The sequence below is a fragment of the Rattus norvegicus genome, chromosome 13, assembly GCF_036323735.1.
Source record: "Rattus norvegicus strain BN/NHsdMcwi chromosome 13, GRCr8, whole genome shotgun sequence".
NCBI lineage: Eukaryota > Metazoa > Chordata > Mammalia > Rodentia > Muridae > Rattus > Rattus norvegicus.
Genome location: NC_086031.1, coordinates 80,433,566 through 80,459,225, shown reverse-complemented (window position 1 = coordinate 80,459,225; position 25,660 = coordinate 80,433,566). Strand labels below are relative to the sequence as shown.

The window sequence follows — 25,660 nt, the reverse complement described above, 5'->3', positions numbered from 1 at the left end:
CACTCAGGACCCCACTGGCTCAGGACTTCACTCGCTCCCTAGAGTTAACATCTGGGGCCACAGAATGGAAAGTTAAGAGCCAGCATTTGAACTCAGTCTGAAACCTGACCTGCTCCCCACACAGAGCAGGTAAAACACGCCCTGCCTGGAACACAGGGTTCACTCCCAGTCAAGTGGGGCTGTGTGGGTCTTAGTTTCTTGCCATCCATGGAGAAGGGTGGTGCGGCTTCCAAAAACCAGGACACAAGTTGCACATTGTGCTGAAGCAAAGGCTGCTGGGTATTACTAACCTCACTTACAAAACAGGAAACGGATGGTCAGGAAGGTTCTGTTGGTCCACTTTCCATTGCTGTAGTAACAAACACACACCCAGGCTGAATCAACTGCTAAAACAGGACAGGTTTGTTTACGTGTGTGATCTCTGAGGTTCCATGGTCAATCAGCCTTGCTGCTTTGGGCCTGTGGTAGCATACTACGTCACAGGGAAAGTGTACGGCAGAGGAGACTTGCTCATCTCATGACAGCTAGGATACAAAGAGAGAGAAGAGGTCACAGGTCAGAGTCGTAATATTTCCTGCTAGCACACGTCCCCAGTGGCCTCATGCCCTAACACTAGACCCAACTTCTCAAAGGTTTCACCCACCCCCTCACAATATTAGGCTGGAAACCAAACCTCCAATACATGGGCTTTACAGACATTCAAGATGCCCCTACCCTCCACACATGAGGAGCATCCGGAAGCCGACATCTGACTCTGAATGCGTTGCTCTCATTTATTGTCCCTGTGCCCTTGTGAGCCTAAATGCTTTCTTTCCAATGCTTGGGTCACAGCTCACAGTTGGGTTTCCCCCCAGAAAATGTATCTCCCAGATTACATTGCTAAACTGAAGCACTGCTGTGGCCATCCTTTTCCCTGATACCCACCGATGTTACATGGGCATCCACCCAGACCCCAACCCTGCTTACATTCCTACCATTATCCTACCATTATCCCTGATGGCCCCCACTTGATGGCCTCCCCAGGCCTCCTGCCCTTAGGCACCCAGGACTGTGTCCCATAGTCACCCCACTAGGACCAATGAGGTGCAATACCAAGTCCCAGATAAAATAGAAAGCCCAGAAACCCACCCCACACCAGTGCCCGGGCTCCCATGCTGTATTAGGTGTTTTATGTGGGTTTTCTCTCGGAGGGAGTGGCAGGGGCCAACTTCCATTTTCAGGTCCTCAAATCCTACAAATGGGCAGGTTGGAGATATTTGGCACTTTCTAAATCTTGTGTGAAATAAGTAAGTGTCGCCGCATGCCCGTTTCTTTTCTTCTGTCAAGAGTCGTTCACTTCCACCTAGTGTTCCCCTAGAGTGGGTGTTCATAGATTAAGGGCATCACTGGTTCCCACAATGCATTTGACAGACTCTGGTGATGCTCAAGAGAGAATGGATGAATTGGCAGGAATGAGGAACACCACACGGTCTATGTGGAACATTTGGGGGTTCTTGCCCCCTATTCACTTGAGTCAGGAAACCTGGCAGTGCCCTATCCTGTTGACAACCCACATGTGATGTCTCCCCTGGAGTGACAGTGAAGATCCACCTTCTGGAATGAAGGCCAGCTCATGGCGGAGGAGACCAGCAGTGTCCTACCTTCCATCTCTGTCCTTCCCTGTTCTGAGTCTCCTCTGATTTGATCCAGCCTTGTGGCTTCAACTGCCATCTCTACCTGGGTACTCCTGGGTACTCCTGATGTTGTTTCTTTCTTTTATCTCTAAACCCAGGTGTGCATTCACTCTCTCTCTCTCTCTACTGTGTCTTTTTTCTTCTTCTCTACTGCGTCTTAACTAGGGTGACTTTGAGGCATTGCAAACATTCATGATCAAGAAAGTACTATTCCGTCCCCATCTGTCCTACTCACTCTTCCTTCCACAACCAACCTTCCTTAACCCAGAAGAGAATACTCAAGTGTCCCATTGTCCCTAATAAAAGTCCAAGAGTTTGTTTATTTCACTTTATCCCCCACATCTACACATGCTCCGTTAGTCACTCTCCTTTCTCCCCATCTCCTGGCTGTATGACTGGTCCACTCTGCTGTCACCTCCTCACTGGACCATGCCCTGCCAGCACATGCCTTCAGCCTCTTACCCATCCTCATCGTCTTCCACATGTAGCTTCTTCATGAGTAACCATTGGCTCAAAATGAACTGGCAACCGCTTGTTACAGTGTACCCATGCGGGGCTGGCCTCAGACTTACTCTGACCTATCCCTTACCTCCCCACCTGACTCTGGTGCCCTAATTATCCCTGCTCACTTATCTCTGCTGTCCCTTATCCGGTTCCTGTTTGCCCTTCTGTGCGGAACCCTCCCTGCCTGGGATTTAACCGATACTCCCTCCTTGGAGATACCTTTCTGAACTCTCATGGAAAGGTGACCTGTTTTGCCTCTGTCATGTCCTTTCACAAATCACTTTGTTGTTAGTCTATCTTTGTTGTTGCTTTCTCTCACAGGAAAATTCTGGAAGGGGGGCAGCTGTTCTACCTTATTCGCTTTTACACTCAGAGCCTGAGACATGCCCTCTAGTGAAGGGGTAGGGCTAGTGGAGACTGGGGTGTGGGAAAAGCTGGCACTCCAGAACCCAAGTGGCTCTCCCACCAGCACTTACTCGGGTAACAGAAAATTACTCTGCAGTGTCGTTCCAATTTTCTCCTCTAGAAGAGGGAGGACTCACACAGTGTGAAACCCACAGCTCTGAGGACAGAGCTTCTCACAGAGGCAGGCAGGATAAATGGAACCTGCCTAGTCTGGTCCAGTAGCCTGTCCATCCTCCTAGGATGACAATAAGGGAAAGAGTGGGATGAACTGAAGAGTTAGGAACAAAGAGAACGAATGCCCTAAGACTCTATACCGATCCTTCCCAAGTGACAGTGAAGCAGCTCTCTAAGGGTTGGCTACTCTTCATGGGAGACGGCACCATCTTAAGATCCTTTTCCTTTCTGGGGGACCAAAGAAGCAAGCATCTTTTATTGCTTATGAAGCTCTGGGATCAGTGTTCTAAAGAGCAAGGAACCTTCCTATTGGCCGAGAGCAAAAGTTCCTTCACCCTCAGGCAGCGCTCTCTCGTTGCCATGCACTATCTGCCTTCCCATCATACCTTGTTGCCCTAAATTGTGGCCCAGAGACTGGTAGGCACTTGGAGTTTGGAACAACTGGGAGGGTGGGGAGGAGAGGAAGAGCCAGGGAGGTAGCAGGCCCTTCCTCAGGCCCATACACAAAGGTTCTACTATGGTCAGCAGCCTCCGAATTATTTACTCAGCATGGCAACAGTGTCCAGGAAGTTCCACACAGTCTAGACATAGGCTCCTCAGTTCTCAGAAACTCCCCCGGTCGTGGAAAAAAAAAAAAAACCCACCACAGGTAATTTTGCTCAGGCCCTGCTGAGTCTGACCTTTTCTTTCTTTTTTTTTCTTCTTCTTCTTCTTTTTTTTTTTTTTTTTTAAGTTTTTTTGAGACAGGGTTTCCCTGTGTAGCCCTGGCTGTCCTGGAACTCACTCTGTAGATCAGTCTGGCCTCAAACTCAGAAATCCACCTGCCTCTACTTCCCAATGGCTGGTATTAAAGCTGTACATCGCCATTGCCCAATGTTTCAGACTTTCTTACAAGTGTGGTCTCAAAGGCAGTTGGCAGAGTCAGGCCCCCATGGTGGTGGGAAGGGTATAGCAAGCAAGAATCGAGCCCAGAAAGAGGTGGAGTTTGGGGTTACTACCGGGTGCGCTCCACAGGATGTTAGGGTGTCAGGGACTGTAGGAGCAGGTGCCCAGGTCCCACACTGGCAGATAAGGCTGGGTGAGAGAGGAGCAAAGAGCCCAAGCTCTGAGCAGCCTTATGCATTTCAGGCCCATGCTAAGCACTTCATAAACCAGAAGAGGGGAAAAAAAGATATTTATCCAGGGATGCTGAAGGTATTAGGAATGCCTAAAAGAGACACTGAAGTCTTTCTTAAAACCAGGAATATATGGACTATAAATGTGGCTCAGTTGCTAGAGTGCTCGCCTCTCATATACAAAGCTCTGGGTTCAATTCCCAGTGCTGATAAAACTGGGCATCTTGGTAGATGAGGGTAAGTAATCCCAGCACTTGGGGAGAGGAAGCAAAAAGTATAAGGTTATCCTCAGCCTCGCAGTGTATTTGAGATCTGGGTTTGCATAAATTCCCCTGGTGCAGGGATACAGGACAGGAGGCAGTGAGAGTGTGGCCGCTCCGGCCCGGGATGGCTTGTATGCTGTTGCACCCATTGAGGAGCTTTGTGGCTAGAATCGAAATGCAACGATGGAGGCATAATCTCACATGGGCTGGGCCACCAGCCTGAGGACCATGCTTGTCCCCTAGCAGCTGTGCACCTCAATGGCTAATCATGATTTTTGATATTTACGTAATAGCCCTTGACAGTTCTTCAAGTGCCTTGACAGGATATGTTACTTAACCTTTGCTGGGGGTCAGGGTCAAATATCCCATGGTTAATTCTACTGTTTCTTCTGTGTGTCCCTGGCTAAATGATGTATGTCTCCAGGCTTCAGTGTGTTCTGTGTGCACTAAGCAGTCATCTCTCAGTGTTCTGAAGTTCAGGAGAGGAGGTATTCTGGAGATAGGTGGGGGTGAGAAGCCTTACCCCCTAAAGAAAACACATTACCTAGGGAGCCTTAAGAAAACAAACTCTGTATTAGAATCTTTTTTTCCCACCTGATCTGTGAGCCCTAAGTGTTTCCAGAAGCCTTATGTTCCCTTGTTGCTGAGCCCCTTGCCAAGCACAGTCTTGAGACAGAGACGTTCTGGTGTTTTTTATCCCTCTATAACTCTATTTTTAACTGGAATGTCTCTCCCTGCACCACCAGCCATCAGCGCCCGGGAAGTTGGGGAGAGTGCACAGTCAGCAGGGCCGGAGCAATAAATAGTGGTGGACAGAGGCCATGCTGGTATGTGGCAGGAAGCTAGACAGATGGACAGAATGATCGCCCGCATCTTTGCCAAGGGTAGCTCAATTCACCACACTCTGACCCAGCCTTTCTGATGCTCCAGCACAGCGAGTCCTGGGTCTCTGGCCACTATTCAGGCAGCCAGTGGGACAATCAGTCCCGAGGGGTCAGTCCCGAGCCCACCAGCAGTCTCTTGGGATGGAGCGTCAGGCTTCCAGGGCCTTCCCAGGACTTGGGAGAAATGTGAAATCCTGAATAGAGGCAATCACTTGGACTCTTCCTTGAAATCAACCTCGGTGTTTAGACTGGAGTGGGGATGAACTTGAGTGATGCAGCTGAAAGGAATGATGTAGCTGACTTTGGCACCAGAGTATCCATTCCCATCCAGTCTGAGGCTCCATTCAGTCTTCCCTACCTCTGCACAAATTTCCTTCCAACCAGCCATGCTCGCTCCCCTTGGTTGCCAGGAGGTGGCAGGGGCCAAATCAAGTAACTGGGAGACACTTTTAGTACCAGAAGGAGGGTCGTGGGTATGGCTGTGCACAGGGGACATGTGGTACAGAGATGAATGGTTGCTGCTGGAGCAGGGTATGATCCATCTCAGAGGCCATGAGGCTCATGCAGAGGCAAAGACAGCAGCCCTCCCAGAACAGGAGGAAAATGATAAAGTTCTCTGTCTATGTTTTATAAATAATAATAACAATAAAACTACAATCATAGTGACAAAAACAAAACAAAACAAAACAACGAAGATGCCTAATAGTTCCAGGACTGAATGCATAAGACCAAGAGGAGGGGCCGGCAAGATGGCTCAGTAGGTAAAGGTGATTGCTACCAAGGCTGATGACCAGAGTTCAGTTCCTGAGAACCACTGGTGGAAGGAAAGTCCTGCCTCCTGCAAGTAGCAAACAGGATGAGAAGGGAGCTGCTGGGACTCAGCTAGAGACTCACTCCACCCCTCTCATTGCTTCAGCAGTAAGCAGTGCTGATGTGTCTCTCATTGGGCTGCTCTGAGTTTGGTGACCCAATGGCAGCGGGGATGGGGAGTGGGGAGTGGAGAAGGTGCAGGGTTATTGTTATTAGGATTGTCTATGCGTCCAGCCTACAGGTCTGCAAGTTGTTCTCTGGCCCACACAGACACACTGACACACACACACTTTAAAAGTAAAAAGAAGGGGTTGGGGATTTAGCTCAGCGGTAGAGCGCTTGCCTAGCGAGCACAAGGCCCTGGGTTAGGTCCCCAGCTCTGAAAAAAAAAAAAAAGTAAAAAGAAAAAACCCAAAAGGATCTGGGTATGGTGGTACACACTCAAAACCCTAACACTTGAGAAAGAAAAGGTAGGAGGGCCATAAGTTCAAGGTCAGCTTAGTTTACAGAACAAGACGACCCTGCATCAGAGAGAGGGACACACACACACACACACACACACTCACGCACAGAGAGAGAGTGAGAGACAGAGACAGAGACAGACAGAGACAGAGAAGAGAGGGAGAGAAGAGAGGGAGAGAAACAAAGACACAGAGACAGAAAGAGATCCAAAACCAGGTTATTATGTAGACCATGTGTATGTAACAGACATGAAGTGCCATTTCCAGGGTCATCTGACATCCTCTGTGTCACAGTGACAAGTGGCACATGTGATGGACTATGTCCTTCAAGCATCTTGACCTGAAGCATCAATAAGTTTATTGACCAGAACTGGGGGCTGGACCACAGCCAAGTGTCATGACAGGAACCCTGCTCCTTGCCCCTGCCCTGCCATTATAATACAGTCAGTCATCAAACTCAGATCAGCCTAAGGAGAGACACTGGTATCACCCCACTGAGGCCAGACTGCTGAAGCAATGAGAGATGGAGTGAGTCTCTGGTAGAGTCCCCCTCGCTCCGCCATGCCGCCTACTACTGCCTCTCAGTCAGTCACTAATGTAATAAATGGTCACTATTGCCCAAGGCTGTCAGTTAAGTAGGGAAAACAAAATCACATACATTTAGATGGGAAAATTCTAGAAAGAGTAAATGCTCTCTCCATTTCCTACAAAGACCCTGTCTCAGACAGCATTTTGCATTCCTACTGCACCCCCACTTTTCCGAGTCATTAAGCAGGGGAAGGGGATTTGCAGGCTGTTGTTGATGCGTCCCATGTCTGGGGTAGCAGATCTTTGCAGAGTAAGAGACCTTGCCCAACTCCCTCCAATCCCTCAACATCTGTCTAGGATGAGCGCTCGTTTTATTTGTCTCCAAGGGCACACCCAGAACCTCAATACATTGTAGCTACTCACTAAATGTTGGTGACTGAATAGGAGGAGGAGGAGGAGGAGGAGGAGGAGGAGGAGGAGGAGGAGGAGGAGGAGGAGGAGGAGGAGGAGGAGGAGGAGTTGTTTTTAATCCTGAATATGGGAGCTAGTTGCAAAACACTGTTAAAAATATCTCGTCATAGAATTCCTGAAGGGACCACAAAACAGGTGCCTTTCATGGCACCCCATGTGACCTTGCTGATTACCATTCATGTCTCCTTTGTTTGCCAGGAAAGACCCTCGGAGACCAACTCCAATGTTGACAGCTCAGCGCAGCCTTCAGTGGCCCAGCTGGCTGGGCGGTTTCGGGAGCAGGCAGCTGTGGCCAGGGAGGTGAGTCTAGATGCTTGGTGCATCCTCTTCCGGGAGGGGACTGGAGGAAGGAGAAGCCTCTCAGTCCCTGAGGAGAAAGAGGGCTGGAGGAGCCTTGGCAATTACCAAATTAGGAAGAGAAGCCACAGAGGGTCTCTCTGAATGTGGAGAATTTGCCACACACACACACACACACACACACACACACACACACACACACACACGCCTTGGAGCTTGGGCAAAGTCTTTCCCTCCTGGAGTGAGGCTCCCATTGTGGTGAGGAGGGGTGATAACCAGACAGTATAGATTCCCTTTTTTCTTGATCTTCCACCCACCCACAACCGGCAGTGATCCCCTTTGCCCAGCCCGGACTGGTTCACACACACTTAGCTCCTGCTTCCAGCCTAGGAAGCAGAAGATAGGCAGGACCTCGTCAGATCCGGAACTGAGAATTTGGAGGGAAGCACATTCCACGAAGAAACCAGGAATGAGGAAGAAAGGGACCCAGGACTAGGAGATTCTAGAAGAATCCTGCCGAAGACGAAAATATTTAATTAAAAAAAAGTTATGCTTTTGACAGTTGTACTGGATTGTCTTACTTGGTGGCTTCCATTAGAAGTGAGCTGAGGGGAGCAGTGTTAGAAGAACCAAGAGTTCAAGGTCAGCCAGGTATGGGTGTATACAGCTTTAATCCCAGGACTGAGGAGGCAGAGGCAGGAGGATCTCTGATTGGAGGCCTGGTCTACAGAGTGAGTTCCAGGATAGCCAGGGCTACTGAGAACTGCCTTAAAACAAAACAGAACAAACAAACAAAGCAAAACAAAAAACAACAACAACCCCTTCCCCTCCCCCCAAAAAATAAGAAAGAGAGTTATTTCAAGGTCACCCTCAGTTCCACGAGGACGTCAAGGCTCTGCCCAGGCTACAGACAACAGGAGACCCTCTGTCAAATAGCAGCAAGGAAAGTAAAAGGAGGCTCCCGAGGTGGGGGAGGGGCCTGCCTGGATGCTGTGGACCCCACAGCAGCCTAGCTGCCTTGTTTAGGTGAGTGATTGATTTTGCACTTTTTTTTCCTTTCTTTCTTTTTTTTTTCTTCTTTTTTCTTTTTTTCAGAGCTGGGGACCGAACCCAGAGCCTTGCACTTGCTAGGCAAGCTCTCTACCACTGCGCTAAATCCCCAACCCCGATTTTGCACTTTTGTTTTCTCAATTAAAAATAAAATTGACCCACGGTCTCTAGAGAGGAATGCTCTAAAGGACAAAGGAGATGGTCTAGTTCTGCCTCTCGCCAGAAAGGCAAAGATGTGGATGTCGTCTTGCAAGGTTAGCTTAGGTTGGAGGGGGGAGGGGGGCTCAAGTACAAGAGGATGGTGTCGCTGACCAGAGAAGGAGAGGGGATCATGGGTTGCCAATGCACAGCTGGAGGACAGTCCCTTAGATAGTCGGGCCCACCACCATTCTTTCCTCCTCTAGACATCCCTAACCACTCCTGACACCGGTTTCCGAGCCTTCCTCTTCCTCCCTATTGCCTGATTCACTGCCTCTCTTTCTCTCTCTGTGTCGTCTGTCACTCTTCCTCTAGACACCAGCCAGTAAGCCAACAAGAAGGAAACCACCCTGCTCCCTCCCCCTCTTCCCCCCCAAGGTAGAGCTGGGCCAGAATGGTGAGGAGGTAAGTGCCACCTGGGTACACAGCTGCTGCCTGTGGGGTTTCATCTTCTTTGCAGGAAAGAGCTACAAGCGTCACAGTGTTGGGCCTTGACATTCCCACCAGGATGGCTTCACCACTGGTACAAGAATGAGTCTCTCTCACTCCTTCCTGGATCTTTTACTGTAGAGACTAGCTTTCCCCTGAGCCTCCTTAAGGATCAGCCAAGGACCAGAGCCATTTTTCAGTCCCCAAGGGAAGAGTGGTAGACTGGTAGACGAGGTGTAAATGGGCCCTCACGAAGAGGAGCTATGCCCTCAGAGGCAGAGCCACCGTGGTAGAGAAGTTCACGGCCTCTCCGCATCCTTGGCAAAGGCTGGCCATTGTTCTGGGTCCCTGGAAGAGAACCAGAGCACACAGAAGGCCTCCTGGCTCTTGGATATAAATAGCTAGTGCTGCCGACATAAGGAAGGCTCTGGTGTTATACATCATAGCCAGTAATAGAGTCTCAGCCATCACACTGCCCGCTCTTATTTATCTAATTGTAGCTGTTGGAGTGGCTGCTGCAGGCCCCAACCCAGCAGCCCGTGAACTTTCGCTGTGGTCATGGTCTCGGTCCTGCCAGAAACCAATTTGCATGTTGTCTTCAGGCCCGAGAGGCCAAGCCCAAAATAGAGCAAACAAGCCAAACAGCTCAGCTCCTGAGTCCCACCTCAACCCCCTTCCCGCCCCCTTCTTTCCGGGGACCAGCATCCTGATAAAAGGCACCGAACTCAGGACATGTTGTCCCCTACAAAGTGAAACGGTTGATGTAGATGAATGATTTTCAAGCCCTTTTGTCAGCCCAAGGCTCACAGGCAGAAGTGCATCAAAAAGCAGAGAACCAGGGCCAGCAAGATGGCTCAGCGGGGAAAGGCACATACTTGCCACCAAGTCCGATGACCTGAATTCTGTCCTTAGTAACCACATGGTAAAAGGAAAGAACCCAGTCTCAAAAGTTGTTCTCTGACCTCTGTGTGCATGCAGTGACACATGTGTGACACATGCACACACACACACACACACACACACACACACACACACAAAACAAATAAATAAGAGCTAAGTATAACTAAAGAGCAGTAAACTCAGTGCTTGGAATATGGCTCAGTGGTTAAGAGCACGGACTACTGGTTCAGAGGACCTAGGTTCTGTTACCCAGGCTCTGTTGATGGCTCTGTTACCCCAGTGCAAGGGAATACAATGTTTTCCTTTAACTTCCATGGGCACCAACATGCAGGCAAAGCACCTACACATCAGTTGTTTTGTTTTTTCAGTTAAAATAAATTCTAAAACAATGAAAGGGTTGAGAACTCATAGCTACCCTCAGTCAAGTAAGCGCGGAGTCCTGGGTCCACCTGCTCTGGGGATAACTTCCCCTCCGCCGAACAAGGTTAGTCTGGTGAGGTGAGAAAGCTCAAGAGCTGAGTTTGAGAAACTCCGTGGTTTAGTTGGGTCCCCTCAAGTGCTGGCATCATGGTGCTGTGGCTGCAAGGGGTTCCCAGCCCAGGCAACTTCTCTTTACGGAAGGTCAGCTTCTCCTTGTGGCCCTTCCCTGCTGAGCTTGGCACCTCTGCTGTGGTACAGTGGGCTGTGGTGTGACCATCTAAGCTGTCCCCTGATAACCTAGGCTTGCCCCAAGAGGACTCATTGCTCCACACTAATTCCTTAGTTTTGTAAAAAGGGGATGAGAACATCAGCACAGAGAGAGAGAGAGAGAGAGAGAGAGAGAGAGAGAGAGAGAGAGAGAACTGGATGTAGAAGCTTTGTTTTTAGGAATGAAAACAGATGAAGTGGGTCGTGTTTGTAGTGTGTAATGGCCAAGGGGTGGGATGGTGTTAGGTTGAAGATCCTGTCTAGAGTGAGATGCTACATGTTTGGGGCGATAACATTGCCCCCCAGGGTCAATGACTTTCTTTTTGCCCTGAAATTTACAGAGTATGGTATCACAGAACACAAGAGTGACCCCAGCATTTCAGAGAGTGTCACAGAAGGATTGCTAATTCAAGACCAGACTTGTCTATATAGCAAGCCGAAGGCCAGGATGTCACAGTGAGACTTCTGTCAGAGAGAGAGAGAGGGCATGGTTCGCCTGCCGGGGCTGAATGGAAGTGTTACAAGACTCTGTAGTGCTTGCCGCTTATAGGAGCACCGATGTCCCTCAGGCACGTTGCTCACACACAGGGATGGGTACGATGGCTGGGACTCCTATACCTTCTGGGTCTGAGATGTGAGGTTAGCCCCTAGAATTTTGCCTACTGACTGCAGGCAAAGTGACAAGCTACCTTTCCTGGGAGAATCAGATACCACAGGGTTTTGGAAGGACATGAATACCATTCTGAAAATATCAGGTCAACAACTTATAGATGTCATAACACATTGTTGGGATGTTATAGCAATACACATATATATAAAATGTATGAATGCCAACTGGTTTATCTCCCCTGACTGTCTTAGTCCCACCACTGGCCTGGCGCCTGTGATTAAATTCTCTAAACTAAATGCTGCCATCTGCTGTCCATGTTGTGAAACTGCATTAGTGGTTGTACGGGATTCATTCTGCTTTGTAGTCAAATCAGTAAGGGGTCTGAACTCCGACATCTGCTAGGTCTCTAGCCCTGAAGTTAAGAGGTGCTGTTTGTTGGATTTCAGAAGCAGTTTGAAGAGTTTATAATAACACCTAGAGTGAGCCTTGATAGCAAAATTTTCTATAGTTTATGGAACTGTAACTTCTAACTTGAACTTGAACTTGTAACTTTGTGACACCCAGAAACTAAGAACCTCCCAGTTGGGACTGGAGGATCCTAACACTCATAGAAGCAAAAGGCTCCAGGACTGACTGCCTTAGTAATGTGTCTGACTCACAGGGCAGAGGCAACCTAGCGCTTGAAGGGAAGCCCCCAGCACCCTTCCTTAGCGCCATCTCTTGCTAGGACAGCCACCAAACTTGGAATCAGAATGAGGCAGGTCTCTGAGTCCCAGCATTTACTGCCCCACTGCAGCATGCTCTCCCTTGACACTGGCCACAGAGATCAGCCCAGTCGGTCTCTCTTCTTCTACAACCATAACGTAGCCAGACATCTCAGAACATTACCCAGGTGTCAGCAGTATTTTTCTTCTTACGGTGCCCGTACACTCATATATGGAGATGGGGTGTGAGGGTGGGGTGGCCCCAAACTATTGGAGAAATCCTTCCCGTGCTTGGCCTTGTCTATCACCGTGAAGGCATCCTCCATTTCTTCACCATCACTTAATCATCGTACAGCTGTTGTCATTCTTGCCCTAGTAGCGGGAATTTAGAGTAGAATAAGGAGCCAATCTTTTTTATGAACATATAATCTGGAAGCAGGAATGATTCGTGGTGTACATGATCACAAAAGTAATTAACAAAGGACACGTAGTAGAGATAACAGCCTCTGACTGATATGGGAAGAGACCAAATTACCTTCATCTTCTCATAACTAACACAATACATGTGGTCCTGGTAGATACTTGACACACACATCTGCCTGTTTAAATGAATATTCTGTGTCTGGGAAAATGAACCATGCTGTTGGTGGAATTTTTCAAAATATTAATCCAATGGAGGGGTTTTAATAATACCTCTGTCTAATCTCATTCCCAGCCTGTGATTTATTGTTTTGTTTGTGACAAGAGAGTGAATAACCTTTTTTTTTTTTTTTGCCTTTTGTCTGAGAAATTCCCTCCAATTGTTGACTTGCCTTGTAGAAGGCCATGAGGTGAAGGCCTTGATCCCCACAGATGGAGTTTTTCCTCCTAGTGACAATGAAGTCACTCTTCCTGGGGTGGGAGTTTTCCTGTGATGTGAATGTCTGCCCTGACTTCTCAGCTCAAACTCGAGTGGCCTTGCTTGTGTGAGGTGAGGGGGTGGGAACAGGAGGCCTGTCTCAGCCAGGCTTGAGTGAGGTAAGTGGTAGGGTACCAAAGCAGTGGCAGCTTAATAGCCTCCTCCCTTTGGCTCACTTGCTTGTTTTGGTCTGTTTGTCCTGTAGAAATCACCATCCAGCACCAGCCACCCACCTAAAATCAAGGTGAAGAGCTCACCTCTGATTGAGAAGCTCCAGGTAGGTGCAGAATGCATCCTGTCTCACACACTCCCGCTGACGTCTGTGGTCCTACCCCTTCCTTCATGCCATCATATGCTACAAAAACAAAAGCAAACAAACAAAACAAGCCTGGGCTCAACAGCACTGCTTCTCAGCTTGTGCGTTTTCTATATTTAATTCTTGCCACAATTCAGTCTTGTCTGTTTTGGGCATCCGTCCTTAAGGACACATTAAATGACTACCTTCCTAAACACACACATAATGTCCTGTGGTCTGGGAGTGCTAACCACCTTTCGGGGATGCTCAAAGGCATCGTCTGGCCTGAGGGGAGCACTGGGGAAGTGTGGGGTAGTAGACCAGAAATCCTCTGTAAAAGGCTGTGGAGGTCAGGCTGTGGAGGTCAGGCTGTGGAGGTCAGGCTGTGTGTGAGGTCAGACTCAGAAAGGTGTTGCTAAAGGTCATACGGTAGCTGTTAAGAGAAAGATCCTACATTTGGAGTTGGGTGTGTGGGACTTTCCGTTGCTCTATCTGCTTCTCTCGCCTGGCCCGCTCTCTGGGAAGTCCTACACTGACCGGCCCAGTTAGGTGGGGGAGATTCAACTGTTCGGATTTGGGTCTACAGAGAGCAGGAGCAAGAGGTGTGCCCCTAGATGGCGCTCAGACTTTCTTGACTGGTGGTGTAGCGACAGTGGCCAGAGCGCTGGCCTAGTGTGCAGAAAGCCCAATTCAATTCAAAGTTCAAGTCCTAGCACCTCAAAAACCAGCACGGTGGAGGAAGCCTGAAGCCTGCAACCCCAGCACTCTAAAGACAGACAAAGGAGGCTCAGAAGCTCAGGCTCATTCCCCACTACACAGTGAGTTGAAGGCCACCCTGGGTCTGTGAGACCCTGTCTGGGCTGTTCATACACAGTCCCTCCATAACCTTCCTGCTCTATCATCTGTAAGGTTGATTTGGGGCCTCACACCTGTTTCCCCACCAAATCTGTAGGTTTCTTAGGCTTTAGTTACCTTCGAGTAACCCTCCCTTTGGTCTTTGGTCTCCCTTTATATCCATGTTTATCTGGTTTCACCTGTATTGTGATGGCTACAGGGCAGACACCCTGAAGACTGCTGTGTCCACACTGTGCTCTCTCCAAAGACAGAACTCCACCAGGAGGCTCGAGGGTCAAGCAGACCTGCTGTGAGCCTCAGGCGATTAAAGCCACCTTCCTAGTGTGTGTCAGGAGACCAGCACTGACTGTGTAGAGTTATTGCAGAGGCAATAGCTATGCACAACAGACAGATAGGGAACAAATGCTACTGGCTAATGGGGAGAGGACATGGGTGTGAAATACCGTAAGAACCCGAGGGCTGCTGGGAGGTGGCGGTGCACGCTTTTGAGCCCAGCACTCGGAAGGCAGAGACAGGCAGATCTCTGAGTTGGAGGCCAGCCTGGTCTACAGATCAAGTTCCAGGATAGCCAGGGCTACACAGAGAAACCCTATCCCAAGAAACAAACAAACAAACAAAGGAACCTGGGAATTGAAGGTGCTGCCAACAATTACTTGTTGCACCACTGTAACCACTCATTGGGGCTGTTCTACTCCTCGTCCTCCATCATCATCACCACCATCATCATCACCACCATCATCATCACCATCACCACCATCACCACCACCACCACCACCACCACCACCACCACCACCATCATCATCATCATCATCATCATCAGATAGGGTCTCACTATGTAGCCCCAGCTGTCCTAGACCTCCCAGACTGACCTCTGGGAGTGTCTATACAGAATCCACTTCATCATGATCTGAGCATCCAAGAAGGTAGCCTACTGTGAGCCAGGTATTGGGTATGGGTAGGCCATGCTTCCAGAACAGCCATAGGATAAGTAACAGCAGATAATTGGTTGGGGAGTTACACACAAGCTTCCCGATAGCTATCGTCAACCAGCTGTGAAGCCAGTGAAGTAACACAGCAGAAGCCCTCATCATCTCCCCTTTCTTGACAGGCCAATTTAGCCTTTGATCCGGCAGCTCTTCTGCCTGGGGCTTCACCCAAAAGTCCCGGACTCAAGGCCATGGTGTCGCCATTTCACAGTCCCCCTTCCACACCCAGTAGCCCTGGCATCCGATCCCACCCAGGTGAGGCAGAAGAGGTGCCTGTGAGCTTTGACCAGCCTCCGGAAGGTACTCACCTGCCCTCTTACAATAAGGTAAATTACGGCTCCCTTGTACTGTGGTCTGCCGAGGAAACTACACTGTGTGTTCAAACTTTCCACTATTGCAAAGAGACATCACCTACAGTGTTTGGGATCCCTTCTCACAGAACCTGGAGTTCACCATAGGCTAGACTGCCAGCTGCAGGGATCTGCTATCTCAAAATGCCAGCCACAGGAATGCATTCTCAAAGGTTGCCTCCCTTGTCTTTCACGTGGGTGCTGAGGACCCAAACTCGGCCGGTCACCTTTCACAGCAAATGCTTTGCTCACTGAACTGTCTCTGCACGTTTGTTGACAGAAGGAAAACATTTCCATCTTCCTGAGACAAAAATCTGCAGCTCACCAAGTCGTTTTACAAACGTTCTAAGACTGTGACCTTTTAATATAGTTCCTGGTGATGTGGTGACCCCCAACCATAAAGTTATTTTGTTACTACTTCACAACTGCAAATTTGCTACTGTTAGGAATCATAATGTAATATGCAGGATACCTGATATGCAATCCCTGTGGCAGTTGTGACCCACAGGTTGAGAACCACTGCTCTAGATTCTGATTTATAATGAGCAGCAAAGAACTGTACACCCTCCTAGGAAACCAAACGAACCTGTAGTGGGTTTTTTGTTTTGTTTTTGTTTTTGTTTTTTGTTTTTTTTTTTCTGTTTTGTTTTTTTTTTTTCTCCTTCAGCACACATGGTCCTCCTCTTGGCCTTCTAAAATTTTTAAGATAATATTTCTTCGTATCTTCTTCCAGGTAAGGACTAGAGGCTCAATAAAAAGACGTCCTCCCTCGAGGCGATTCCGAAGGTCTCAGTCGGACTGTGGGGACCTCAGAGATTACAGAGCTGTGGAACCATCTCAGGAAAACGGTGCCAGGGAAGAAAATGGGGATGACGTGTTTCCTAGCAAGAGCAAGGACCCCGGGTCCCCCCAACCCAACCAGGAAGCCGGGGCAGATAGGGTAGAAGGAACCCTGAGGTCTACAGAAAAGCCACGGAGGAGGAACACGTGCAGCAGCACAGAGAAGCCAGAGGAGCTGGTCGGGACCCTAGAGGAGGCGAATGCCGGAGCGAAGGCTGGACAGACTCCAGACACAGCCAGTCAGGGTCATCCAGAGGTTCAGGAGCCATCACAAACCTGCAGCCCAGAGACTGAGAATGGGTGTGGAAGCCCACGGGAAGAGACAGCCCCTGGAGAGCACACAGACACTGGGAAGGCCACAGAAGGGACAGCCTCTGAGGAAAGGGTAACAGAGGAAGAGGATGGGCTTGGACAGAAAAGCCCAGATGCAAATATACCCGAGGACGAAGTGGTCAGGGGGAAGGTCCCCCAAACTTCTTCTGGAGAAGCGGAAGGTACCACTGTCCCAGAGCCGGAAGCAAAGCAAAAGGAGGAGGCGCCTCTGGAGCCAAGCGGCAGCCCAGGGGCCGACCATTCGGCAGGAGAGGCCAGCAATGAGATCCAGAGTGAGAATGCAGTCTCCACGGTAAGTGGCCCTGATGGTTCACAAGGTATCAGGACCAGAGCTGCCCCAATCAGCTCTGTATGCAAAGTCACCAGTTCCTGTCCCCTACCCGATGCTGACTGAGACTGCCTGACTCCGCCGTGAGAGCATGAAAGGGAAGCGTGTTCTGGGTATGCGTGCAGTGAAGCAGTGACTGATGTTGACAGTGTGTACTGAAGGGGTGCAGGGTGCTGCTGTTGGGGTCCTGAAGAGGAAGAGTCTGTGTGGAGAGAGTAGGGTAGGACATCAGGGACACTTCCAAGCCCAGATGGCCTCAGAGTTGTGTCTTTAGAGGAAGCTCTGTGTGGTATCACGCAGTCGCAGTCAACATCCCATGTCGCATCTGAGTAGGGAGCCAGGACAGTCTCTGACCATCTGTCTAGCCACATTTTGTGGACCTTGCTGACCACCTATCTCTTCCAACTAGCTCCCAGAAATTCCCCTTAAATTCACCGTTCCGCCGTAGGGGAATCCCAGAAATCCCTTGGAAGTTTCCCAAAACTCAGTGCCCCTCCCCGCCTGTTCCTGATGATGTCCACCCTGCCATCTTTATGTTCTCCTTTCATTGTGTCAGCCGGTCCCTCCCTCAGCCACCATGTGCATCCTACTATGGTAGTCTCTTGTCTGCCTTCCTACCATCCTTGATAGGGTTCATTCTTTACCCAGTAACCAAAAGGCGGGTAGGCCGATGGCTAGTTGGCTGGCAGGATCCACTCTTGGCAAAACATCTCACCTCTCTTACTAGGGTTTCCAGACACATCGTCACAGGCTCAGTGGCTTAAAACGACAGAAATGAACTGGCCGTGCAGCTCCTGCCTGTCATCCCAGCACTCAGTGTGAAATGGAAGGCCAGCGTAAATTCAAGGCTAGCCTGGGCTACATAGAACAGCCTGAGTAAAAGTTAAAGACTCTGCCTATAAGTAAATATGTAAATAAGCACATACGTATAAACAGACAGGCAGGCAGGCAGGCAGGCAGGCAGGCAGGCAGGCAGGCAGGCAGGCAGGCAGACAATGGAAATGTATTTTCTCACAGTCCTAAACATCAGAACTGGGACTCCAAAGTTAAGAATGTTGACAACCTGAGGCCCCCTAGAGGGCCAAAAGAGAACCTGTCCTTCTGTGGCTTGAAGATGCTTCCTCTTTGTCACCTTTGTCACCATGGCTGTGTGACCTCCCCCTTACCTATGTGTCCTGGGTCTCCTCCCCTTCTCTCTTACAAGCCACCAGTCTTCAGATGTAGGACATGTCTTAAAGCCAGAGTGACCTCTCCATGAAATCCTGCACAGCATCTGTAGCTCTCTGCTTTCCAAGTAAGATCAAACTTGGTGCAGGGATGGACGCACACTCCTTGCCCTGGCTCTCCCCAGAGCTGTGCTCTAGCCATCTGCCCTCTGCTTTCTGCAGCACACCAGATACATTCCCCGCTCAGAGTTTTGCCTTCGCAGCCCCCTCCGGTGAGAACACTCTTCTTTCTGATTCTCATGGGACCACTTCCAGCCCATCCTTCAGGTCTCAGATGAAGGTGACCGCTTCCCTAAAGCCTGTCTTGTGACCTCTCAGGCAAAGGAATCTGCTCCCACTCCACAGTTCCCCTCGCCCATAACTCCACTGTGTCATTCTCCTGGATTTTTGTTGTGCGTTTTGGTGTGCTCATTTCATGTTATGTGTATGCATGTTTTGCCTGCATATGTGTACATGTACTATGTGCATGCCTGGTGCCTATGGAGGCCAACGAAGGCATTGGATCCTTTAGAACTGGAGTTAGGGATGGTTGTGAGCCACCGTGTGGGTGCTGGAAACCAAACCCAGGTCTTCTGTAAGAGCAGTAGGTGATCTTAACCACCGAACCGTCTCTCCAACTCCTCTCCTGCTTATTTTGATTGTCTCTTGTATATTCCTTCCTTGTATAATCCCAGAACTTACTGTAGGATCGGGAATGTGGTAGGTCTTTAATAACATGTGTAGAGAGAATGAAGAGTTTTTAATTAACTCATTAGTTTCTTGAGACAAGGTCTTAGTCTATAGCTCCGGCTGTCTGGGAGCTCACTGTTAGTCCAAGAGGCTTTGAACTCAAGGAAATCCTCCTGCTTTAGCCTCTTGGGTACTGCGATGGATGTGCACCACTATGTCATCAGAGTGGATGGATTTTTGAAGGGGGGTGAGAATACCTTGGCCCAAAGTAAGTGGCTCATAATGATAGAACAGCAGGTACAGGAGGGGCTGGTGTGCTCTGAAGGCTTCCCAGAGACCCCATGATGTATCAGCACTCGACGTAAATCAGGGAGAAGAGAGTCGCATGGACTCCCGAAGGGGGACAGATTTAATATTTCCTAACTGAGCATTCCTTAAATTAGATTCAGTCACTAGGCTCAGAATCTTCTGGAACCTGGACACTCCCCTGAATCCCCAGAAGATTACACTCAGTTCCCAAACCTTTAGTCCTCTTTGGGTCTAAGGGATCCTCTGCCAGTGACTCCAAGGTTGTGCCCGGGCCGGGAGGCCCCTGTTTTTCCTTTTGCCTCTGACAGCAGCGTCTCCTGGTCCTCAGGAGTAAGTGTCTCCTGGGCTGCCGAGTGGGCAGGACTTTGCTGTGTCTGGAGAAACTCAGGTAAAGGGTGGCTTCTCAAAGGAAACCCAGGCAGGTGCTATAGGACAGGCTCTCTGGTCATCTCTCCTGCTTTTTACACTCTGTATTCCTAACCCAGAGAACCCTGGCCAGGGGATCAAACTAAAGCCCTCTCCCTGCAAATAGCAGCTCAGACAGAGAAAGAAGAGCCTCATTCTCCCTGCCTCTCCACTTGTTACCCTTCTCCCCACCCCACCCTCACCCCCACTTCCCCACCCTCACCCCATCCACCCCCCACCACTGAGAGGCAAAACTTTAATACTATTTAGGCCACCCTCCTGGGAAGGCACCATGGGCCTGGACATTGTCCAAGGACAGCTTCATCAATGCTAACCTATTAGGTCCCTGTTCATCAGAATAAACTTTACGAAGGGCCTCAGTCCAAGTGAATTATCTGTCTAACCTGTGAGGGCTATTGCTTCCTGTCTTCTTTGGTGCCTCTCAAGCCTCACTGAAGATTAAAGTCAGAATGCCTCAGACTCAAGGGCAAAAGGATTCCCCAGAGGCAGTAGTTGCGAGGTCCCTTGGCACATCGCTAGGCACCCATGCCTATCCCGGTCTTTCCTGGGGCTGGCAGAAACAGGCAATGTACAGTAGCAAGTGGTTTCCTGCTCCCAATCTAATGCCCATCTTGTGCTTCCAATGATAGAAATCAGTTGATCAAATACACGAATTCCAGTTGCACTCGTTGTGCCAGCACTGATTAATCGTCCTTGTCACTGTGAGGCAGACTGGGGGTTCAAAGTGGGAAAACGCAGTGACAGAAACAAGAACAAGCGTGGTCTGTCTGCCAACAGACAGAAGCTCGTAGGAAGGATGGAGCAAGGTGTTCTTCCAGAAAGGGGGGGATGCAGGCAGGGGGATACAGACAGGGGGCTGCAGACGGGGGGTACAGGCAGGGGATACAGGCAGGAGGGATGCAGGCAATGGGATACAGGCAGGGGATACAGGCAGGAGGATACAGGCAGAGGATATGCAGGCAGAGGGGTGCAGGCAGAGGGGTGCAGGCAGAGGGGTGCAGGCAGGGGTGCAGACAGGGGGTGCAGACAGGGGGTGCAGGCAGGGGGATACAGGCAGAGGATATACAGGCAGAGGGGTGCAGGCAGAGGGGTGCAGGCAGGGGGTGCAGGCAGGGGGTTCAGGCAAGGGAGTGTAGGCAGGGGATACAGGCAGAGTGGTGCAGGCAGAGGGGTGCAGGCAGGGGGTGCAGGCAGGGGGTGCAGGCAAGGGAGTGTAGGCAGGGGGTGCAGGCAGAGTGGTGCAGGCAGAGGGGTGCAGGCAGGGGGATGCAGGCAGGGGTTAGAGTCAGGGAGGTGCAGACTCAATCCATAGGGTTCTTACCATGCAATCATGAGGATCTAAACCCAGATCCTCCATATGATGTTTTTAACAAAAGGTAGACAAAGCAGTGCATGGCTGTGCATACCTTTGATTGAGCCCCTGGGAGGCTTAGGCAGGAGAATCTCCGAGACTAAGCCTTGCATGGACTATCTAGCTGGCTCCAGGACAGCCAGAGCTATACAGTGAGACTCCGTCTGAACAAACAAGCAAACAAACAAGATGGAAGACCTTTAGGAAGACGCCCAACATCTGCCTTTGGTCTCTACACACATGTGTGCATCTATATGTGTTTCTACATCTAGACACGCATTGTGTGAACCTGTATATCACACACACACACACACACACACACACACACACACACACACACACACACACTATTGAGCACATAAGTGTCGAATGTAAGGTGTGATCTAAGGGACTAACTTCCTCTTACTCCTCACAAATAATTTAACCTCTTATGCTGAAAACTTCCAATATGTCTGGACATCCAGGTCGTAGGACTTGGGACTCTGTAGACAAGGAAAGGAAGCGCTCGCCAAGTGCCGTGACATGCACAGTCTCAGCACTTGAGAGGTGGACACAGGCAGAGCAGAGGTCAAGGCCATCCTCAGGCACACATCCAGCTGACAGCCAGCCAGGGTTGCAGGAGCACTGGACCAGACACTTAATTGCCAAAGACTCACATCCACAAAAGGCAGTGGGGATGTCTCCGATCATCCAGCGCTTTAATGTGCCAACCCTAAATGTGGACGGCCTTCCTTACCACCTAACTTGATTGCTTCTCCTATCAGTTTTTGCTTTCTCTGTTGGTTGTCTTGAAATTTTTTCTTCCACAGCAGGAGAGACACATCCTGAGAGAGCCTGTGTATTTATTTGTGAATGTTTATCTGAAAGTTCATTCCCCTGCCTGGGTTTGCTGTTTCCTCTTCCTTCCCCTCAGGAAATTCGAGGGTCACTGAATCTCACCACTGGAGCCTCATATCCCTTCTGGTTCCCGTTGGGGCACCTTCCCTATACTCTACCTGAACCCGGCCCACACAATTGTCCTTCCCCAAGATCTCTTTCTCCTCCCTTCCCAGGCCAGCGGCCATGTGTCTTCCTTGTGTCTGCAATCACAGCTCACTCCCTCTGAATCCCTGGTCCTCAGACCCACCCTGTACACAAGCACCAAATTTCTCTTCCTCAAATCAACTCTGCTAGCCACCGAGCTCTCCCAAAAGCTTGATACTGCTTAGAAGGAACTCAGTTCACACTTCCGGGTTTAGGCTCACCAGGCCCAGCTATAATGATTGCCTGGGAGCCCTCTAACGTCTCCTCCATGGGCATCCACAACAACCCCACCAAAAACACTACAGACTTAAAAGTCTCATTACTGGGATGGCCCACCCTGGGCACATCTGTCGATGTGTTTATTTATCAACTAAAAACTGGTGGAAATGAGTTCCTAAGAACAGGAGGACACAACAGCGCCTTTTTGGGTGAGCACTGGACCAACGGCCCCTGTGTTGTCCTTTCAATCGACATAGGCCGTCTGCTACTTCTCCTTTGCAGTGCTGGGGACCAAACCCAGACCTCGTGCACAGCCAGGCCTCTCCCTCTGCATCAGTCCAGCTGGACAGTCTGTTCTTTCAACTCTTTCTGCTGCCCAAAATCTTGCATGGTGATTCAAGAAGGATGATATCGAGTGGGATAGAGAAGAGGCAGCGGGAAGAGCAAAGCTAAGCTTCGAAGAAGGGTTTAGTAGCCGGTGGGGCTCAAGCTCTAGCCCCTGGGACAGAGTCCCAACTCGACCATTTGCTAGCTGTGTAGTCCTGGAGAGTCATTTCCGTCTCGGTGCCTTAATTGTTTCCCCTATAACATAGAATCAATAGAACCACCTAATTCCCATGGGTTGGATGGAGATTAAATGGGCTGGTGAAGAGTTACATCAGGCTATTGTCTGCCGGCTCACTCCTACCTCATGAATGTTTTTCCTTATCCCACATTCTCGAGGAGCTCTGCTGAACTCGTTGTGTCTTTCTCCCCCTGTTGGCAGGAAGACATCCCCGTGGAGGATACCCGAATGTGATGAAGAGCTCAGGGTACCAGTGATGGGGCCACTGGAGACGTCTCCTTGGAAACAGCAGCAGCAGTAGCAGCAGTAGCAGTTGATGGAGCAGGGGAACACACTGAGCACCCGGAGGCAGCCCAGAATGCAGGGCGGATTGTCTCCCGTAGGCTCCACCAAGCCTTGTCAGAGACCAGAGCTGAGGACAGTAGAGTTTTGTCAACCTGAGTCTGCGCCATCCGATGCACCGACTCAGAGTTAAATATATTTAAAGCAGTTTGCTGTGGCGTCTACTCCACAGCAATCCTGGCCTTCCTGTTGCCCCCCTCCCCCAGGCCTTCCTGCAGCCGACCTCCCAACTAGGCTCTTGTTGAACTTGTGTAAAGTTACAGTCTTTTTCTATTGTTCTAACGTTTTTATGGTTCTCAGATGTAACTTAAGAAAAAAAACAAACTAATTTTAGGTAGATAAAGAAGACAGTCTTGTGGAGAATAAAATCCTCTGAGTTCCAGAGACCTGAAAAGGTATCAAAGTCCTCACTATGATCTTTCTGTTTGCTCCACATGGGGAACAGCTGACCAGTTTCCAAAAACAAAGCAAGATATTTATTAAAACATGTAAAAATTTTGTTCCTGTCTGTTCCAAGGGCAGGCGCTTTCCCTGTCCCACAGCCGGGATGATGAGAACAAGGGAAGTGATTGGTCCATCCCATCCCATGCTGCCCTGTTACAGGAACTCCCTCAGAGAGGCAGGGTATGACATTGTGGCTTTGTGCTTCATTTCCCCCCTGAAGGTGCAACAGTATCTGCCTCCTCCAAGCACTGGTTGCACTCTCCTACAAGGTTACACTTGAACAGGAAACTGGCTAACCTCTGGGACAGGTGCTGAGTGTCCACAGCGCAACTTACCTTCTGAGAGCATCCTCCCTCGTAGCTTCTCTATGAAGCGTTTGTTTGTTTGATCTTGATTTTTTTTTTTTAATCTCACCATGTAGCCTTCAACTTACTATGAAGCCCAGGCTGGTTTTGAACTAGTGAGCCCCCTGCCTCTGCCTCTGGATTGTAGGTACGCATCATCGTGCCTGGCTCTCAGTAAGCATTTCTCAAATCCAAGTCCAAGTTCTTCTCCCAGACTCAGGAGGCATGAGTTGGGGCCGTCAGCCCGTTTTCATCAGGAAGTCCTGCTTAGTATCCTGTCTGGGGACAAAACAGGGTTTGTAGGGATGGGGGTCAGTCTGATATCCATCTCCCCATGCACTCCTGCTGAAGAATTGTTAACCTAAATAAATGTTGAATCTTCGGGGTTGGTTCTTATTCTGAATTCAGTAGTTCTGTGTCTCAAGGTACAGATCCGTACTCTAAAAAGGGATGGTTTTGCTGAAAGTTCATTAGAGCACATCAACTCTGGCTTCAGAAAACACTCTCACAGATAGAAGGGCCAGTGCCACAGGTGGTACCACAATTTCACATCTGACTTACAGGTTTTCTAGTTCCAAGATAGTGTTAATATATGAGACACGTTATTTTTCTAAACAAATTTCAAAGTGGTTTGTAAGTTGTCGCAAACGTTCAACCTGGTCAAGACTGACAATGTCGTATACATTATAAGCTTTGAACTTTAACAGAATTCAGGAGGACGTCTATGCCAGACATTTTATTTGAAATCTGCATACTGTCTACCTACTTACTTATCTGTCACCAGAGATGTCTGCCCCCTGAGGAACACGCGGTTTTATTTGTGTACCTCAGCGGATTGTTTCCATACTCACGGGACTGCACGGTGGACATGGGAGTGGCAGTTGTGAATAGCTTTTGATTGTGTGGTGGGAAAGATGCACAGAAGCAAGGGCAGGCTGTAGATGAAGAGGAGACTGTGCTCTCCTGGAGGCTTTGAGCACACAGTAGCAGATGAGAAATGAGCAGCTTTGAAATGTGGTGACATGGGGTTGGGGATTTAGCTCAGCGGTAGAGCGCTTGCCTAGCAAGCGCAAAACCCTGGGTTCAGTCCCCAGCTCCGAAAAAAAAAATGTGGTGACATTGTGACACCATAGGAACATGGCTGATGGTGCCAAAGGTAGCCTTGTCCACCCTGCAATCCCAGGTCCTGTTACTTACATCATTTGTTCTAGTTCAAGCCCATTCCATTCCCAGGGGCTCTTTAGTCCCAAGAATCCTCTTGTTTGTGTGTCCCTACAGGGCAGATGCTTTCCTGTCTGTCCTCTGGCGATGTTTGCTGCCCTTTCTGAAGCAGCCAAGACCAAGTGCTGCACTTCTATAGCAGATAGGAAGGACTCCACATTTGGGGGGCATTGAGACAGGGTCTCTCTCCAGTGCTGGCTGTCCTGGAGAATACTTTATAGACCAGGCTGGACTCAAACTCATAGAGATCCTCCTGCCTCTGCCTCCTGAGTTCTGGGACCAAAGGCATGCAGCGCTGTGCCTAGAAACAATATTTGTGTTTAAAGAAGCTCACCTTCACATAGAATTAGTTAAATGGGTGCCTTATTGTTTCTATGGCTGCGATGAAACATTGTGACCAAAGCGTCTTGGGCAGAAAAGCATTTATTTGGCTTACACTTGCATTATCATTGGTTGTCACTGAACAACGTCAG

The 25,660-nt window shown here is 49.5% G+C and overlaps 1 protein-coding gene across 3 annotated transcripts in view; it reads left to right on the top strand.

Annotated features, from left to right (window-relative positions):
* Rcsd1 (RCSD domain containing 1) overlaps nt 1–24,348 on the top strand; it is a 62,435-nt gene extending 38,087 nt beyond the window's left edge. Inside the window, exons 2-8 of one of the 3 annotated variants that reach the window (XM_008769663.4) lie at nt 7,487–7,588; nt 8,681–8,889; nt 9,149–9,238; nt 13,267–13,338; nt 15,320–15,523; nt 16,281–17,012; nt 23,038–24,348. In XM_008769663.4, coding sequence (XP_008767885.1) covers nt 8,869–8,889; nt 9,149–9,238; nt 13,267–13,338; nt 15,320–15,523; nt 16,281–17,012; nt 23,038–23,070 — 1,152 coding nt within the window. In that variant the 5' untranslated portion in view covers nt 7,487–7,588; nt 8,681–8,868 and the 3' untranslated portion in view covers nt 23,071–24,348. The remainder of the gene's footprint in view (nt 1–7,486; nt 7,589–8,680; nt 8,890–9,148; nt 9,239–13,266; nt 13,339–15,319; nt 15,524–16,280; nt 17,013–23,037) is intronic. The other 2 variants (NM_001415737.1, NM_001108349.1) reach the window with 2 other exon arrangements.
* The last annotated feature ends 1,312 nt before the right edge of the window (nt 24,349–25,660 follow it).